Source organism: Xiphias gladius, chromosome 6, assembly GCF_016859285.1.
Source record: "Xiphias gladius isolate SHS-SW01 ecotype Sanya breed wild chromosome 6, ASM1685928v1, whole genome shotgun sequence".
Classification (NCBI taxonomy): Eukaryota; Metazoa; Chordata; class Actinopteri; order Istiophoriformes; family Xiphiidae; genus Xiphias; species Xiphias gladius.
Window position 1 is genome coordinate 23,662,289 of NC_053405.1, and position 19,050 is coordinate 23,681,338.

Consider the following 19,050-nt stretch of genomic DNA (forward strand, 5'->3'; position numbering starts at 1 on the left):
TCCATCTGTCTCTTCTGAAGTAGACTTATCCTTTTCATAACCGGTTTCAGTTTCTTCTCGTTCCCTCGTCACTCTTGACTGATTAACTCCTTTTTTCATGACCCCTGTCTTACTGTTTTACTCCTCTCTGGCTTAATAATCCCTTTTCTGTGTAGCTTTTACAAGATGCCCAGGCGTCCGAGGGCCAGGTGGTGGTTCTGGAGTGCAGGGTTCGTGGAAGCCCTCCTCTGCAGGTCCGATGGTACCGCCAGGGAGAGGAGATCCTGGACTCCCCCGATTTTCGTATTCTCCAGAAAAGTGAGACATTATTCTCAGTGATCATGAAGCTCATTGGAGCTGAATGATTTTTTCATTTTTAGAACTTAATTTACTATCCATGTATGCTAATAATCAAAGTATTTCTGTGTTCTTCTCTTTCCATTTGTCTATAATACACTTTCAATCAGAGCCTCGATCTGCAGCTGAGCCAGGTACAGTATATGACCTCAACTCCTCCAAGGTCTATCATTATATGACTCTGACAATTACAACACTGCTTTCATCTTCCCAACAGCAGTCAGCGGTTTAAATTAGTAATGGATCATTAGCTTTGTCTTTTGACTCAACTTGAGTTTGATGGCCTCATTATCAGCTACAGCCTTTCACTTGGTTATGACCTCGGCAAATCGAGAGTTAATAAGTCTGTATCCCACAAGACACTCATTATCACATGTGAAACAGTTGGAGGGAGTCCCTGGGAAAGTCTGAGAAACCTACCACACACAAACTCAAGCACACAAACACACACACACACACACACACACACACACACACACATGCATTTCCCACTGATGTCAGTCAGGGGTCATTCCAGGTGTTACTTTAAGGCTGTTCACTCAGACGTCTCAGAACATCTGTGCTTCAGTGTTTGTGTGTGTGTGTCTGTGTGTCTGTCTGTCTGTCTGTTCTTTATGAATGGTTACAACCATGCTTGTCTGCCTTATCTCTGCCTGTTGCTCTCTGTGTGTCTGACTATGAGTAGTGACTCACCAGTCTACATGAAATGTCCATCATCTGTGTACCATGTACGTGACTTGTTTTCCTATCCATCGAATGTCTCTATTACATCTCATTACAAATAAATCAAGTGTCAGCATGTCATTCCAATCTGTGCTGTGTCTTTTAACTCCATCCATCATCATGAACCTACTTTGAGCCACAAATCTAACTTCTAGGATCACAAACAGTTTGGTCATTAAACATATATTGTTGGTGTTTTTTTTTGTTTGTTTGTTTGTTTTTAGAGGAGATCTGCACCCTGGTGATAGCCGAGGCCTTTCCAGAGGATGGAGGTCTGTTCTGCTGCACTGCGTCCAACCCGTATGGCTCCATAAACAGCAGGGCCCAACTCACTGTCACAGCAGGTAGGTTGAAGCCAATGTGGGAGTTCCTTAAGAGAAAGTTTCTGTTTATCCTGTAAAAAAAAAAAAAAAAAAAAAAAATTATTAAAGTCACAAGGAAAACACGCAAATAATTTCATTTTTTTTCTACTAAGTGGTTTTGAATACTGTTGTTCCATACCAAAAAATAACATGTAGGTTGCATTGAACAGAACAGCCCTGCTCAAAAGGTCTTTTTCATCAAACAAGAATAACCTTATTTAACGCAGATATTTTTGCTCAAAACTATACTCCGTTTTTGTCATGTCCAGTGTCTATACAGTAACATCAAAAGATGAGTCTCGAAGTTCCATCTCCACCATTTTTAAACAAAAATGGTCACCAGTTTATTATTTAAAACCCCTCGAATGTAAGAAGATGTTGTTATCAAAAGATGGATGTCTCATTGTAAAATTGTGATGAAAAATTTGCAGAGCATTATTTTTTTTCCAGACCAAAAGTAATCTGGCAAATGAATCAGGGCTTGGTTATTACTCTGACGTATGACAGTCCAGCAGTTTCCTGTGGTTCATCGGCAGTAGTAAAAGTAATACGTTATGTATCAACAAGATGATCAACTTTTGTACTGTTTGTTATTGTGAGGTCTGTATGGAAAAAAGGTGAGAGGTGTGAGCTGATTTCTGTGTGTATTCTCACAGACAGATCTGTGTATGTACGGCACAGGACTCACTGCGCAGTTAAAGGAAAGGCTGAATAAACAGGAATTGCATCAGCCTGACTAGAACCAGCTGCTGCTTTAGATCAGATCAGCTGTGACATAGTTGTGTGTGTGTGTGTGTGTGCGTGGAGTCTTCATCAACTTAGCTATATGTGGTGGACAAAAGAAAAACTTAACATTAAAGTCCAAGATTTTCCACTTTCTTCTTGTTTGTTTCCCTCGGCAGCCGAGGACTCATCCAGTAATGGCATGTCTGGTGATAGCTCAGGGTTTGAGGGTACGGCAGCCTTCCCCCCTCCTCCCCCACCCACAGAGATCAGCCTCCTGGAGCTGCCACCCAAGATGCTGCCTCATACCGGCACTGAGGCTTTCCATATCAAGGAGCTGGAGATCTGGCCCAGTGTGTCTGCTCTGCCTCCAGTACAAATAGGCTCAGAGGTGGAGGACAAGGAGAAGTCGAAAGAGTCTATACAGAATGGCCAACCCCCAAGTCTGCCATCACTTCCAAGCCCACCTAAAGAGACCACACCCCCATCCCCAACTCCATCTCTATCACAGTCTGACCCCATGGCAGATGACCCAGTCAGAGCCCAAAGTCCAGCTCAGGGGGCACCAGACACACCTCCAACCCCAGGCAAGCTGTCTCCATCCCCCACGAAGGATGGTCCTCCACTGCCTACCAAGCCCAAACCAAAGCTGTGAGTACCTGTTGTTTCCCAAAGTGTTTGTGCCCCGGGGGCAGGCTAGTCACCCGGGAGGGCTGGTGGGAGGGAGACAAGCTGGGAGGACTGTCTGAGGTCTGCTGGAAATGATAGTGTTGTGTCTCGGTTTTGTGAAAGGGTTAAAGGGGGAACCCCAGACATTTTTAGAACAAAAGCATTCCCCTGCCTTTATGTTGGTGTCAGTGTGGCATCATGTGTGCCAGTGCGAGTCTGCCAGCTACTGTCTGTCTGTGGCTGTAAACAGATCTGTGTGGCTTTTGCTGGATGGCTCCTATTGTTTCTTTCTGACCTGGGACTGCATGCCCAGCCCAGGACAGAGCCATTGTGTTTTTTTTCCTGAGCACCTTTCTGTAAGCTCTATGGGGAGCAGGTAGGATGTCACTGTTATTAGAGGAGAGTAGGGCATTGAATGGCTTTATTTTCACTGTCCTGTGTTTTGAGATGTCTGCAGTGAACAAGCCTCTTGTGCATGGATTTTTATCACATTTGTTGATGCATTCCCTTTTTAAACAATTTTTTGCCCTTATTAGAAAGAATCCAGTAGAGAGCTCCCAAGAAATAAGGAGAAAGAGAGTAGGAGGGATGGACTGTTTAGCTTTAAGTCATGCTTTTAGTTTTTAGTCATGCTAGAGATGGCAATGCCGGTTGGCTGGTCCAGCCACTTTGGTCCATATAGAGATATGTGTAAATATGTCAGTAAATTAGATGGACTGGCATAAAGTTTTGTATTCATGGTTCCCAGAGAATGAATCCTACTGACTTCAGTGATCCCTTGACCTTTCATTTACCGCCACTGCCAAGTTGACATTTTTGTTTTTTTCTGAAATATCTCAACAACTATGGGACGGAACACCCAGAAATTTGGTGCAGGCATTCATGGACCCCAGTGAATGAACTGTAAAAGCTTTGATCCCCCGACCTTTAATCTATTACTATCATCAGGTCAAAATGTTTGTTTATCCAATACTTTGGTGTATGAACTCAGCCTCAAAGAGCTGATAAGCGAGGCTGTAGACTGTAAGTCTTTTCTTCGCTCTTTTTTTATTTTTCACTCTCACTCACTTACATGGGAAGAATTTTTTGCAGAGGTTTCTAATATTACAATATGATGACTGCCACAGTATTGAACAGTGCAAGCATTATATCCCATCAAAAGCAGATGGTTAACAGTATTGCTGTGGGTTACGGCGGGCTGCATGTAGACTAGAATTTGGTCACAGTACAGTAAAGATTGGTTTTTGCACTGCATGTGTACCGAATTTGATTCCTGCTCATGGATGCTATTGTATATCTGTTGACATAAATGTTATGACTTGTTAATTCTGTGCTTCCAGAGCTGAGAATATAGAGGAGGAGACAGAAAATAACAGGTAAATATTTGGCTGTGAGGGTGATGCTCTGGATATGATTTGAGTGGCACCACACGTAGCCTTTGTTAATTAAGCAGTGGAAATGATATTAAAGCACATTCCATACCTGATTCATTCAACCTTCACGTTAAACAAGAGCAGAGTGGCCCTTATGACGTAGTGTAAATTTATTATGTTTGTTTGTTGGTGAAAAATGTGTATGGAACAGAGGATCTGACCTAGTTACTGGGCTCCACCGTAGGAAATACCTACATGAAATGTCATGGCCAGGCAAGTAGTCTTAAATATTGTAGTTACTTCTTTATACTTTTGATGCAACATTTAAAAAGAAAGTTTAATTTTACATTTCAAATATTAAACAAAACAAGAGACAATAATACTGTATGCCACTATACTCTGTCACAGGGTATGAGGACAATCTTAATGATATGTTTTATTAAGATAATATGTAATATGTTTGTCAGAGAGATATGAAATTAATCTTAGGGCTTCATCAAAGATGGAAATGAGGAATTTTGATGTCAACATCTAGATTCGATTTTTATGTACAAACACTCGATGTATTAGAGAGCCTGGCTTTCAGTTCTTGCTTATGTTTTGGGTTCTACAAATGGCAGGGAGACAGTGAAGCTGTTTCTCTCTGAGTCTTTCCACAATGACAACATGGATATGCAGCTAAAAACAATCGGCTCCCAACTGTGAAGCAATTAGAAAGCATAAGCAATCCCTCTCCTGCCCTCTCCCCTTTAAATTCTGTAATTACAGAACAAACACAGTAGCCCCGCCATTAACCAAAGGTCACGTTTCTGTCAGACTGCACTCTGTTTCCTGAAGTACAGAAAGAGAACAGAGGCCAACCACTCTCAACCTAAAGCTTATCATTGAGCTCATCGTATCCTGTTGTCTGGCTGTCGTGTGGCACATCCCATACAGGCTGATACAGTGTCTCTTCACTGTGAGCCACATGCTGCTATGAAACATCAGGAGAGCACAGCAAAGCCTGCAGCCTTTGAAAAGTCATCCCAGCTTGTTACTTGAATTGCTTCTTTTTTTTTTTTTTACATTTTACAGGACTTCTTTTTAATAAGCACCACAACTTTCTAACAAACCAATTTGTTGAATTGCTGTTAATTCAATAGACTGAGTGGAAACTATGACCCAATTGTCTATATTTTTAAAATAAGGCAATAGCTTAAAATGGCCTAAGTGTTTTCCTGCATTTACTTATAGGCAGTAGGAGTAAGAATGGATGGAGCTTCACTATATGAGTTAGCAGTTCACCTAGCTTAAGGCATGAATGTCTAGACTTTAATACCAAATGAGAATTATTTATTAAGTTTCTCTAAACATTTAAGATTTTACTCTCAAGTAAATGTTACTCATATGCGGCTATTCCCAAAAATTATTCTGGGTTTTCACAGGATCCATTACTATTTATAAAGGGACAGCTGCATCAAATAATGTTGCAGTCTTAACACCAGTGTTTATAGCTACTGGGAGATATGTTCATGTTCACAAATCTAAAATAAATTGTTCTAAATCATAGGAATAACATACCGCAAGCTTGTGTATGGGATGATTTTCGCTTCAATAACACTGAGCTGATGAGGTGGAGGAAGTCGTTGTGTGACTTGGCAGGCAGGAGGGAGTGCAGGAGACCCGAGCTATGAAAACAGACCTGCTGTTTTTCTGTGCTGAAGGAAGAGAGAGCAGGGTTGGTAGGTATTTGGGTTTGATGCCCGGTGTTGATGCCAGATGTCAGGATAAGAATCAAAGGAAATTCTCTGGGGAGAGGCTCAGATTATTTGGTTGGATCTGAAACAAGGTTCAGGTTTGGAAAAGAGAGCAGAATCTTTTATCACATGGGAGGGAATAGGTAGATTGCAAATTGGCAGCACTATCTCATTGTATACTCCCCCGGGATTTAGCTTTTTTTACATCATTTTTAAAGTGATTCGACACATAGAAAAAAATAATATTTGGGTTACTTGCTTCACTTTGTGACACTGATGGAGGTGTTATTTTCAGAGAACTGTAAGCAGGATAAAATTAACAAATGGCACCATGTACAGCCAGTGTTTCAGTTGCCTTCTCATAAACCACTTCAAAGATGAAGCATACAAAGCAAAAATATTTTTGTTGAAATAAAGATCTGAAAGGATTTAGGACGACTGCATAGTAGTAATATCTAACACACTATGAGAGGATACTTTGAGACAAGCCATAATTCAGCTGGAAACTTTGTATCTCAACATAAGGTCACTGCCATTTTGGACAGAGTTATGGTCTCTCCTGATTCAACAACACAACTCCCCTGTGCTCAGGGCTCTCCAGGGTTTTGACTGTACACATGTGACCGTCACATCACGATAAACTGATAACACCTGGAGCTTGTAAATCTGTGTGTGTGTGTGTGTGTGTGTGTGTGTGTGTGTGTGTGTGTGTGTGTGTGTGTGTGTGTGTGTGTGTGTGTGTGTGTGTGTGTGTGTGTGTGTGCCCTCATTCACACTTTTGCATGTTTGTGAGTGTGTGTTGATGGATGAGCTGTCAGTGTGCTGGTGTCCAGTGTCTGCTTTCCTAAACTGATAAATTTTCATGTTTTGTTGGTGTGGCATTTCACAAGAACATCTTGCCTTCCTTCATTCTGGTGTAATGACATATACTTGCTAGTGCGAGTGGAGAACATATACATGTGGCTGTGTGTTTTCACAGTTTTGATATCCAGAGTTTTTTGTATGGTAGCTGTGCTGCTTGAAATAGTGCTTTCCTTGTGTTGCTAAGCCACCTACACACCTCCAGGTTGTTAAATAAAGTCTGCATATGATGCAGTGAAACATTAAGGCGTGGTAGTGAACAAGCATCTCAAGACACAACTTAACTGAGTTTGAAAAACTAGCCAACAAGACAAAGGTGGAGACAGTCAAAAGTGCCAGTGCAACATGTCGAAGGTGTGACCACCATGATATTGACCGTGATAATAGGGGCAAAGCATTATATTATAGGTTAGGATAATGTCTGGGTGGGCGTCACACACCAAGCACAAGTAGCAGAAGCAACAATTATCCTCGAACCATTCCACAGCTTAATCTCTCTTTCATAAGACCAGGAATCAACTTTGACAGTCGAAATTGTTCTCTTGCACGAATTTCATTCCACAGTCTCTTTTTATGTGAGAGCTGAACTCTCACTAGCAATGTGTCTGTGGATTTTTTTTTAATGCAGCTCTATGTTCATTTTTACTCAGTAAGATTACAGATGATGAAAAACAGGCACACACTGGGACTTAACAGGACCTCGATTTAGCCTTTTCACCACACTGATTTAATGTTTTTGCAAAGAGTCCAGAATGATTCAGGTTAAGTTTTTTTGCCTTTGATTTATTAAAGAGATGCCGTAATAACGATTGATTGACTGGGCGATCTACGTTGGTTGCTAGCATAAAGCCAGAGGCTGACAAAAGAGACACAGAAATTGCACATGTGAATTTAAACAGACCAAAGACCTACTATACTTAAAGTAAGCAGTACCTGCACTTGATTTTAAAGAGTTTTGAATTGTTATTTTAAGTGCAGCTGAAACAGAAGTAGCCTTTGGAAGGAAAGTAGAGGTTAAGCTACATCTGCTTGTTTCAAGGGAGGAAGTGGAAAGATTTGGACTCTGGGGGAGTCACACTGCTGGTGCAACAATTAGCTTTCTAATGCTATGAATCAGGCATCACTGTTATTTACTAAACTATTAGAAAATAGCCTGACCCAAAACCAAATCAGCGGTTTGGGTGTTGATTGCTTAAGACACAATCACACAATCACAGGGTCTGACAATTCCAAATGCACAGAAGCTTACAACACCAGTGTGAAGTGACACTATGTTTCTAGGCTCTGCATACTTGTATACTGCAGTGATAAAGATGAAGAATGGCCTAATCCACTTTAATGTGGTCTGTATTGCATGCAGCTTGACCTTATACCTTTCAATCCATGTCCGCTGAAATAATTGCCATACCACTGAGATTAAATGATTTCTGCAGTAGCTCCAAACCTCTTTAACCCCACTGAGTTTGTTGTCAGGGGAACAGCATACAAACTCAAGGCAACAAAACAGCTCTATGCCAACAGCGCTCATCGGTCCCCCACAGTCACACACACTGAACTTCTACTTGTATTTACAGTGTTAAGCTGCAGCAGGTGACTGGTTGTTGCTGTCTGTCCCTCTTTTTCTTTCTTTTTTTTTTTCAGACTACTAGTAGGATTTCAGGCTTGCTGTATTCAATTTAAAGCAGGATCTATATTCTTTCTGTGTTGCACTGCTGAACAAGGAGATCTGGCTGCCAGGATTTGTCGCATATCTGCGCTGTGACTCAGAGCCTCCTCTCAGCAGTCTGTTTGTTTACGAGGTGCAAGTCATGAACTCTCTAATGAAGTATTAACAATCACTTTCTTGTCGAGGTGTTTCTCGTGGTTTTATGGAAAACAGGAAACATGCATATTAAATAAGCACATATGGTACTGGCTGCACACTGAGAACTTTGCTTGGGGTTCATCATCATCAAATGTCTAATTAAAAATGTAAGTAAAACACTGACTGTGGATCAGTTCCCTAATTGGTATCTTTGTTTCAGTGAATGCAGGCCACAGGGGTTTTTGATCATCAGCAAACGGAAAAAGGCTGAGACAGAAAGTTAGTTGTCATCAGGGAGAGAAGGAGCTCGTGCAACAGAATAAAAAGAAAAATGAAGTCACCAGAGACACAAGAGAGCAGGAAAGCGGATAATTTCACATCAGCCTCCAGAGTCACAGATGGGTAGTCCTTAAAAGGATATGGGAGAAAAACGATTGGCTGACACACCAGACTAACTAACCACTGGATTGGTCGGTTGGACTAGAATGACCTGAATGGAATGGAGAAACTTTCCAAATAAGGAAGAGAGTTGTCGGAGCTGACCTTCATAACATGAGAGAGAGGGGGGTGGAAGAAAGAGGGGGTGAGCGGAGAGAGAGGGAGCGATGAAAAGACGCACAGGGGGATGAGGGGAGCGAGACTCCTGGGTGTATGCTTGGAAGTTGACAGCATGGAAAGTAACAGGCCTCAGTGATCCCCTCATAGACAGCAGGCTGTGTTTCCCAGGAAAGAACGCCATGGTATGTTAAACATTGAGAAACACACAGATAAATACACATTACCCTACACACACACACACACACACACACACACACACACATAAATACACACTTAGAGAATCACATTGTTTCCGGATGAGGTCAATCAACCTCTGATTAAATCCTGACCCCGGCCGCTCGGGCGCGTGGTGCATGTGTAGTATAGGCAGTATCTGTCTCCCTTTGGACACACTCCCGGTGAGACCAACGCACAACTTCCACTTCTGGATGTTAATTAGAGGCTGTAATGTTTTACACACACTCTACTCTCATGACACTGCTGTCACCAAAAACCGACTTTGAGCACTGAGGAGGTCCACTCTTCACTCTGACTGAGTGTCGGTGAGGCAACACACAGGGAATGACAAGCACCACTAGAGAGAGGAAGACCCCCTCTAATGGCTCTCTGACCTTTTCCCAATATACAGACACAATTACACACACACTTACAACTACACACAAGCCCCCCACTGGACCAGATCCCTGGCCCCCCATCTTCCATCAACACGGTGTGACTCATCAGCAGCCTGGAAACACACTCTAAACTCTAAAAATAGAGGAATTACACACAAAAATAGAAATGATAAATTCCCAAAAAGGTTTTGTTTCATGGCACAAAAATGAAGGGGAAATTCCTTTACTGAGAAACTGAATATTTGTCAGCCTATTCCAGTGAATGAAACCAGATCTATGTGGTTACAATGTTGTTTGCACACACAGTGACACTGGGAATGTGTCCATCGCTCAAATTGCTCCAAAGATCCAATACAGTATGTGCTACATAAAACTATTACGTTCCATATGGTTGGCACGTAGATAATAGTTATAGTGCTCTGTCAACGTGTGAATAGTGGGTAATGTTTCTGTGTGGCAATGAAGAGGATGTGGGTTTTATTTCCAGTCAGGGCGTTGTTTCAAATGGTACTTTACAATGCACAAATCTCATTTGTGTCACTTGAAACGAAGAGAATTGTTCAGATGATTAATTTATCAAATCTACCTTCGATCCTCTCTCCTCAGTCAGCCTGTCTCACTGAATCTTTCAGGAAACAATATACATGTGGACACAAAAGGATAAGTAAAAGAAATTAGATATGGGTGTCTCTCTCATTCTCTAATCCTGTCTTTCTTATATACCTTTTCTCTTTCCGCGATTCGGAAAGCTGTTGTTTCTTTTTTGCTTCCCAACTCCCAAAGGCAAGTCCCTCAGTTAGTAGCCCACAGCGTAGTGTAGAACCGAGCTCTTACTCTGAAAGTAGCTGGTCTGGTGCAGGCTGAGTGCTTTTATTTTGAAGAGGAGGAGCTCACAGACAGACTGACTCATGCAGAGAGAGAGAGCGAAAGAGAGAGCGACCGCTGTCACTGTCTGGCTGCTTGGTGCTCTATATATGCCCCTCATACCTGGCTGGGGAGCACTGAGACGTAGTTCACTCTCCTGCAGGGAAATATCACAGCTGCTTCACACCAAGACCACAACACTGAGGTAAAACTTCTCCTTTTTCTTTTGTGTAAAATGACAACTTATTAAAATTAAGCAAACGTCAGCCGGACTGAAAGAATGATGGGGAAATGGATAAAAGCTGAAGGATGCTTTTCTTTCACTTAAACTTTGAGCTCTCAGAGAGGAAACTTTTTAAAACTGTTATTGCCCTCAGGGTTCTTTGGGGTATTATTGATTTTTTTTTTTTTTAATTGTAAAGGTACTAGAGCCAAATACTTTGTCATTAAATATGAATTAGGGAGTAGAAGAAGAAAGAGAGGACAAATGATGGAGTTAGAATGAGGACTCTTTTTTTTTTTAGGTTATCCTGGTTTACCAGCTTAACACGTTAATTTTTAAATCATGTGTTTTCAGAATGGATGTGTGGTTTTCTGGGACTGTGAAACCCATTCATTTGTTGGAGGCTCTAAAGGCGGTGAGCTGAGACTGTGTAGAGAAAAAGAACAGAAGAAGAGTGAATTTAACAAAGATAAGTCGGTAGTTTTCCTTCGAGTGTTGCGTCCGTGATGCAGACCGACTGCGTTTATGTGGCGAGGTTCATTTGTTTGCAAAGCTCCTCAGTGGAGTCAGATGGATTAGTTAACACAACAGAGTCTGTTAGGTGAGAAAGCTTGTGTCTTACTCAGCTGAAACTCCTTCAGTGACTGATTTCTTCTGAGCCACTCTTCACTTTTTGCCTTCCCTTCTCTTTCGGGCTCTTCCTTCCCCTTCCTCCTCCTCCTCTCCCTCCACTCCTGCTGCTAATCCCATTTGATGGCGATGTCTTTCCCACTCCAATCCAGAGAAGAATGTCTTCAGCATTCCTGCTATAGAGAAAGAAAAAAAAAAAACTCCCCATCTCACTTGGACAGAAAGAGCGAAAGGTGGAGGAGTGGGGAGATGAGGGAGGGCTGGATGGATGGAGGTATGTAGAGAAAAGCAGGGCTTGCTGATTGTGGAGAGCCTTCTTCGCCTCCACTTGGATATGAAATATGAGCCCAGATAGAGAGGGAGAGGGAAAATAATAGTAAAAGAAGAAAGAAAGAAGGAAAGAAAGTAGGACAGGGAGAAAGTGGGTGAACGGAGCAGCCGTGAGCTGTTGGTGTAGCTGGAATAAGAAAAACCGTCTGTGCTACGTTTTAAAGCGAGGGGGGAAAGGAAAACAGTCTGGTTCTGTTTTATGTGGTGTGTGTGCAATTAGAGCCAAAGAGAATGAGGAGAAGGGGGAGAAGGGGGGGGGGGGGGGGTACCCAGGGAGGAGAGGGGTTGAAAATAAGTTAAGGACAGCAGGAGAACAAAGGCTGAGGGAGAACATGTCAGCTGACAGGGAAGAAGTGCATGAATGGAAGCTGCAGCCAAGGAATAAAACACTTTTCCCTATGTGTGACATATTGAATATCGTGTTTTCCCTGCAGCAGCAGCAGCCTGGTTTTTGGGGGTCAGGGCTTGTGAGATTAAATTGAAATGTTGGTGGAAACTTGGAGAGCCTCCTTTGCTAGTCTGCTTTCTCTTGTGAAAGTACAGAGTTTTGTGTGTGTGTGTGTGTGTGTGTGTGTGTGTGTGTGTGTGTGTGTGTGTGTGTGTGTGTGTGTGTGTGTGTGTGTGAGAGAGAGAGAGAAACAGATAAAGAGACAAAGCATGCTTAAGGATTATACTTGTCAGCATCATCCTGCTGAAAAAAACTGTGAATCTGCTAGAGTTTAGTTCACTTGTATGCTAAGGCTTCTTCTTTACTTCCTACGTGTACATACTGTTTCTGCATAACCTTGTATTTTAGTGTATCCAGCAAACAGTTTTTTTGTATCAATTAGGGCATACCTAAGTCAGAACCGACTTTGTGCAGCAGTGTAAACAGAAAGACAGACAGTCTTACTCATAGTCTGGCAAACTGATAGTCATTCAGACATCAGCTCAGTCACTATGTGAGACTGACATAGTGCTCTGCTCGGGGGCATCAGACAAGTCCATGCTGACGCACTGTAATGATGATGCAATGCTCGGTGGTGAATGCAAAGGACTGGTGTGTAGGGCTTAGAGATGTACACAAACAAAACTCCATGTTTTGCCATAGAGCCGCAGTAATTCAAACTCCTGGTCCAAATCACGGCTTGGGTCTGGCATCGTGTGCGTACTGCTCTCAGACAGCGTTTTCAAGGCTGTGTTTGTGTTGTAGGTGTGGTACCGGAGCTCAATTTGACTATTTGGATATAAATCATTTACAAATGGCAAGGTCATGCTTTTACTAAGCCACAGGTGTTTGCTGAAACAAATATACAGAGGTGTAATGCAAACACACAATGAGCCTGAAAGTAGCCAGAACACCCCTTAAAGCTGTTCCTCGTTCAGGTTGCTGCACAACCTATAGGATGCCTTGTTTTATGCTTCTAATCTCACTTTTTTTTGCTTATAAACACCCACAGACTTTTGAACAGAACACACACAGCCTTGGTTCCCCTCATGTTGTTGTTTACTGAAGGAAACCCCTCATTAGTGTGCGATGTACACTCAACAACTTCCTGTTCTCCCCCTCGCACTCTTCCTGTCATCAGCTGGCAGACTCTAATAAAGCGGCTCTGTCAACTGCAGAGCTAAGGAGATGGGCGGCAGATAAACCTGGGGATGGCTCCCAGCTTGCTCCGATGGGCGGTGGCGCAGTGGATGAGTTTCTCACGCACCCCAGGTCGTTACTGTTCAGGAAGCACAAACACGCGGCTCTGAGTAAACATGGCCATGTAAGATGTTGAGGGCTTCATTTATTACAGCAAAATGCTGCTGGTAAAGTCCCACTGTGTCTGGCATGTCTCAGTGTTTAGCTGGGTCTGGATGGATACATCACGGGGCTGTAAAACACACTTTCAATTAAGTTACTGTCAAGCTGTTCCTGGGTCTGTTTATTGAGCTTTTCCATGTAGAAACCAGACAGACAAACTTACTCCAGACCAGATTACTCTTTGCCTTTTCTACCCTGCTTTCTTTTTCCTCCTACAAAAGAATTTCAGACAGGATCCAGCCCAAAGAAAGTATTTTTCAGGATGCAAATGGGAAGACTTAACCGCTTTGCCTATTTTTACCAACAACAGTCGGGGCAAAAAAAAAAGACAGGCAATGAGAGAGACATTAGACTAATAACTGTTAACTGCGTTACAGTTGGAATGACAGACAGAGGAGCTGGAGCGTTTTCCCTAAGCAAAGCGCGGCGCTCTGTGGGCCAGTTGGCTCCGATCAGAACAGCAAAACACAGGGCCGTTGGCATGGCGACAGAGGAACACTTCCCTCCTTATTCAGGGCTGCTCCACCGCAGAGACAAAGAATAAGAGAGGGTGATGGAGGCCCGATGGAGGCCTGGTCTGCTCCTCAAGCCATTTGCAGATACGTTATTATCATGTACACAGGTTTTAGCAGGGGTTGCTGTGTTTCAGAGTACAGATCCAGAGGAGACAGCTCTCCTCCTGGTGTGAGCCTCCAGCGATCTTGTCGTGCACTATGTGGTCAGAGCGGTCTGGATGATGAGAGGCTGGAGGCGGCACTCCACCAGGGTCACAGATTCTGGATGACCCCCACCCCCTTCCTTGACTTCATGTAAATCCTTAAGTGGGCCAGTAAACTATTCAGGCAGCTGCAAATAACACAAGCTGACCTTTTCACGCACTGTCAAATATGAAGCAGGCCAAATGTCTAAACAGGAGTCAAAGCTAATGTGACAAAATTAGAATTCTATGAGGTTGAATTGTATTTAGATGGAATTCAAATGTCATGTCAGTGCATTTTAATGAGGATGGATGACTTCAATATGTCACGACTTCCACAATAAACTGGAAGACTGTACTAAGAGAGAGTGTTATGAGATGATGTTGCACAGCAGCGTGGCTTTGTAATGAATAGAGGTGCTTGTTAAGCCATATAGTTGCTTTAAATGGAAAGTAAAGAGCACTTTTTTAAGGCAAAGGGATGATGTCAAGTTACAGCTGGGTAACATCCACTCTGCCTCCTGCTCCTTCACAGAAAGAAGAGAGAAGGGGAAAAAAACTTCTACAGCTTACTTCTAAGGTACAATACTCTGTAGGAAGGTGTCAAAAACATAGGTAAATGCTGTCAAGGTCTTCGAGGTCTTTCATGCTGAGGCAGTAAAGCGGCGTGTCGGGTTGAGGGGGATGAGGCTGCAAGGAAATTAAGTATGTTTCCTCTCTGCTGGAGCAGACGGGCAGGGTGCTTCTGCCTGACGCTCCGAGAACACAGCCAAAAAAGGAATCAAACCGCTGCAGAGCGCTGCAGGCATCGCGAGCTGCCAAACTATTCCTGTAAAAGCACTCTTTTGGTGGAGGCCTGAACTGGAGACCTTTGGGGAATGTAAAGAAAAATGTATACAGAGGAGGAGCAGGGGGGGCACACTGAATCGATCGTTTGCTCTCTTGGTCGGTGAATCTGGTAAGGATGATCACAATGGACGCTTTTGAATTAATGACTTGTGACAAGTTAGGGCATATAACCAAAATAACTGGCCAGGTCATGCTGATGTTAGATTGTGTAGTCGATTTGTTACGCCATGCTACAACTGTCAGTTTTGTCAAATGTTCACTGGTGTTGTTTGCAAATGTATACGGGGGGGAGGTTAAAGGGAGGGGTTTTCTCTGCATTGTCGCGGAAGAAAAATAGTCGAAAGACTTCACTGATTATTCAACATCTGGAAAGGATTTGGGCACGTGAACTTGGTGGACTCCTGACAACATGCACCGCTGGGATGTATATTCTGAATAGGCTGCCTATGAAGAACTCATCAGTCTCACATGCACGTAGCTGTATACTCCGAAGGTTTATAACTTAAGCCTTTCCCAAAGACCCATGTCCTCCTCCTGGTCCTAAAGGAGAGCTTCTGAGCGTTCAATTCTTTCTTGTGGTTTTCAAAGTTAGTGCTTTTTAAAACCCTCCTGGCAGCATGTAAAGTTTGTTTCAGCCATGCCACGAGAAAAGAGACGCTTCAGATTTGGACCTGATGACACTAAGAAGTTTTCTAACCTCCCTCTCTCCCACAATGACATAACAACTCAGTGAATCAACCAAGCTGGGGGAGAGGCTGGACAACCACGCCTCTGTGAAAAAACACAATACTTCATCATCAGGACCCATCCCTGACACAATAAGAGCATAATATTACATTTGTGTTTTTCTTTCATCACAGAGCCTTTCAGTTACAAGGAGCCGCACCTCAACTGTGTGGTTCACTTTTCCGATTTCACAGATAGAAAAACATCATATCTGAGCTCTGCGTCTGCAGCACACGGGTTTACAGTCCATCAGGATAAACTGCTGCGCTGCTGAACAACAGGAACAGAGCTGTTATCCTCAGTATTAAACTTATCTCCTCATTCCTTTACCATACTTGATGTATTGTCAACAGGCTGGCTTTTTAACAAGTCTTTGTTAAAGGCTGGAGACTGATAACCTATCAGTCCGTGCTGGTGGAGCAGTAGTTTCCTTCCCTGTACACACACACACACACACACACACACACACACAAACACACCCACAAACACAAACACACACGCACACACACACACACACACACACACACCCACACCCACACACAAACACTCACACACACAAGTTGTCCACAAGCCACTACTTTGACTGAACCTCAGGCCTGCTGGGCTATCACCTTCAAACCAGAGGAAAAACAGTTCACTCTAACTCCTATTGAAAACTGTTGGACTGACAGACATACGCTGATGTCATCTTTAAAAGCTACACGTCTTTAAAAGTGAACATCTTCACACAGGCTGTTTTATTTTTTTTTTGCCTCACAACACTTTGACTGGCATCTTAACTCTCCATCGATTATGCTCACATCTGGCATCCGACATTCTGCCAGTTGTGTTCTGACTACAGTTGGATAGAGACCACATGATGGTGTCATGCATAAATTGAAAACAGCCCCACTCTTTTGCAACAGTTTTACAAGTCTGTTACCTTATTACAGAGCCTCCCCCATAAAGGATGAAAGTGCCTTAAGAAAACATGAGACTAGTTCAGTTTCTGATCACTCTCACTGACGACCGTGCTTCTTCTTTGCAGCAACGCGTCCCAGCTGAAGCAGCTGCAGGACCAGATTCTGTTGGAACAGCAGGAAGCAGCGAACTGGCAGCAGCAGCAGCAGGAGCAGCAGAGCCAGGAAGTCCCGCCTCCACCCCGGCAAGCGCCTCAGGAAGTGCCTCCACCTGCTCCACCATCTCCACCTCTCCCCCCTCCTCCCTCCTTCCAGGAGTTGGAGAGCAGCGCTACCATGCAGGCCAGCACCTTCAACTACGCCCGGCCCAAGCAGTTCATTGCTGCTCAGAGCCCCGGCGGGGCGGGCTACGTCACCCAGTCCTCTGGCTCCTCGGGGTCCAGCTTGTCCTCCCCCATGTCTCCTCCCACCTCGCACAAGCCCTTCGGGAGAGTCACCATGCCCCCTTTCACCAAGGCCAGCAGTGTGGAGTCTCCAACCTCACCCTCCTTCCCGCCTCCACCTCCGCCCTTCCTCAGCTCCAGTAACCTGTCCTCTCCATCAGGCCCCGCCCAAGACTTCCCTCCTCCCCCGCCTCCGCCTCCTCCACCTATCTCCATGTCTCCTACCCACTCAGATATGTCCTCTCCATTCTCCTCCGTCCCTCCATCTCCAGCCTCCAGCTTCCTGTCCTCAGTGTTGCCCTCCACACCTTCCTCACCCGGCAGCCCTACATTCAACTCCCTGGGCCTTCCTAAAGGCAATGGGACTGTGTAAGTATCTCTCACGCACACATTTATACATGGCACTTTCTGCCAAGTTACGTAACATTTTATAAGTTCTTCAGGGTGTGTCAGGCGAGTAGCGCTCCCCTTCAGATAAACCTGCCTGCAACTGAAGGCAGGAGGCTGAACGTCTGCTGCACGATGGACGATGACATGTTTACATTTTTATACGGCATGTTTACGGGGAAACGCTAACTATAGAACCCTTTTAAACACACTCAAGCCCCTGCGCGTAGACACAAAAGCGTTCTCAAGCTGCAGGAGCTTTAGCCACCATATGGCAAGAAAATATGCATGAGGTCCTCAGAGTTAAAGGGGTGTCAGAATCAAATAAACACTCGGATTTCTGTACTATAGTTTGCATATATGGTCAACCGGGTTGAAGGCTGTTAAGATCTGTCACTTTTCAGTCTGTTTCCCGCCGATATGGACTGCAGGGTAGCTGGATTTTGATTTGTGGTTCTACTCACTGGAATAGATAATACAAATCTGTTTTGGTGTAGCTAATCCTCCTCTGATGGCAGCCCTTGAGAGTCAAATTTGACTGCCCCCCCCCCCCTCCATCAAGGAGATTCCACCTTCAACTCTTTGCCAGTAATTTTTCATCAGCCCCTCACTCACGCCTGCACTCCCCCTCTCACCCTGGCATTCCTGCTGCAGTTGTGAGAGATAAGAAGACACACTGTGGAATGCTATAGCTGGACATGTCCAGATAAGGGTGGATATGAGAGAGCCAGAGAGGGAGCAAAGGAGCTAGAGAGGAAAGCGGGGTCGAGATGATGTGCCCGTGCCACAGAGCAGCGTGCCACAACTTCAGTGTTAACGAAAGGTTTCTGCTTTGTCCTGCTTTCAGCAAAGCGTTCCCCAGGAAGTCCTCGGTCACCAAGACGCCTCGCATCGCCTCTGACTCGGACATCCAGGGATCCAAGGACGCCGTCATCCAGGATTTGGAGAGAAAGCTGCGCTTTAAAGAGGAGCGCATAAGCAATGGTCAACAGGTGAGTGTATGTGTGTGTTTGTGTGTGTGTATGTTATTCAGTGACTGAAAGAGGCAATTAGAGAAGGAGCGTATTCAGTAAAACGTTATTAACAGAGATTAACAAGAACAAGTCATACGACTATTCATGAAAGGAACCTGTTTTACAACCCATAAAAGTGGTTTTTGAACAAGCCTTTGTTTCATGCACCCTCAAATAAAATCATAATATACATCGCTAATTAACACAAGGCTTAGATACAGTGGCTATCTGATGGTGTGTAAAAGTGTGTGTTCTGCAACTCACACACTAACCCCCTGCTGACCCCATTAATCCCTGCTTCCAGAGGTTAACCTATGAGGAGAAGATGGCTCGCAGACTGCTGGGTGCGGACAACGCTGCCACAGTCTTAAAGACACAGGACACAGAGGAGGAGCCAGTCACACAGGTATGGTGGCTCTTTATTAGGATCCACACACCTGG

General features: G+C 44.0%; 1 protein-coding gene across 9 annotated transcripts in view; it reads left to right on the forward strand.

The window, feature by feature from the left end:
- palld (palladin, cytoskeletal associated protein) overlaps window positions 1-19,050 on the forward strand; it is a 53,741-nt gene that overhangs the window by 25,799 nt on the left and 8,892 nt on the right. For 4 of the 9 annotated variants that reach the window (XM_040128054.1, XM_040128056.1, XM_040128057.1 and 1 more), the window contains exons 7-14: window positions 156-297; window positions 447-470; window positions 1,284-1,403; window positions 2,324-2,795; window positions 4,154-4,189; window positions 16,895-17,578; window positions 18,444-18,588; window positions 18,914-19,015. In XM_040128054.1, the coding sequence (XP_039983988.1) occupies window positions 156-297; window positions 447-470; window positions 1,284-1,403; window positions 2,324-2,795; window positions 4,154-4,189; window positions 16,895-17,578; window positions 18,444-18,588; window positions 18,914-19,015 (1,725 nt within the window). Of the gene's footprint in view, window positions 1-155; window positions 298-446; window positions 471-1,283; window positions 1,404-2,323; window positions 2,796-4,153; window positions 4,190-10,718; window positions 10,829-16,894; window positions 17,579-18,443; window positions 18,589-18,913; window positions 19,016-19,050 lie in introns of those variants that run through there. The other 5 variants (XM_040128061.1, XM_040128062.1, XM_040128055.1 and 2 more) reach the window with 3 other exon arrangements.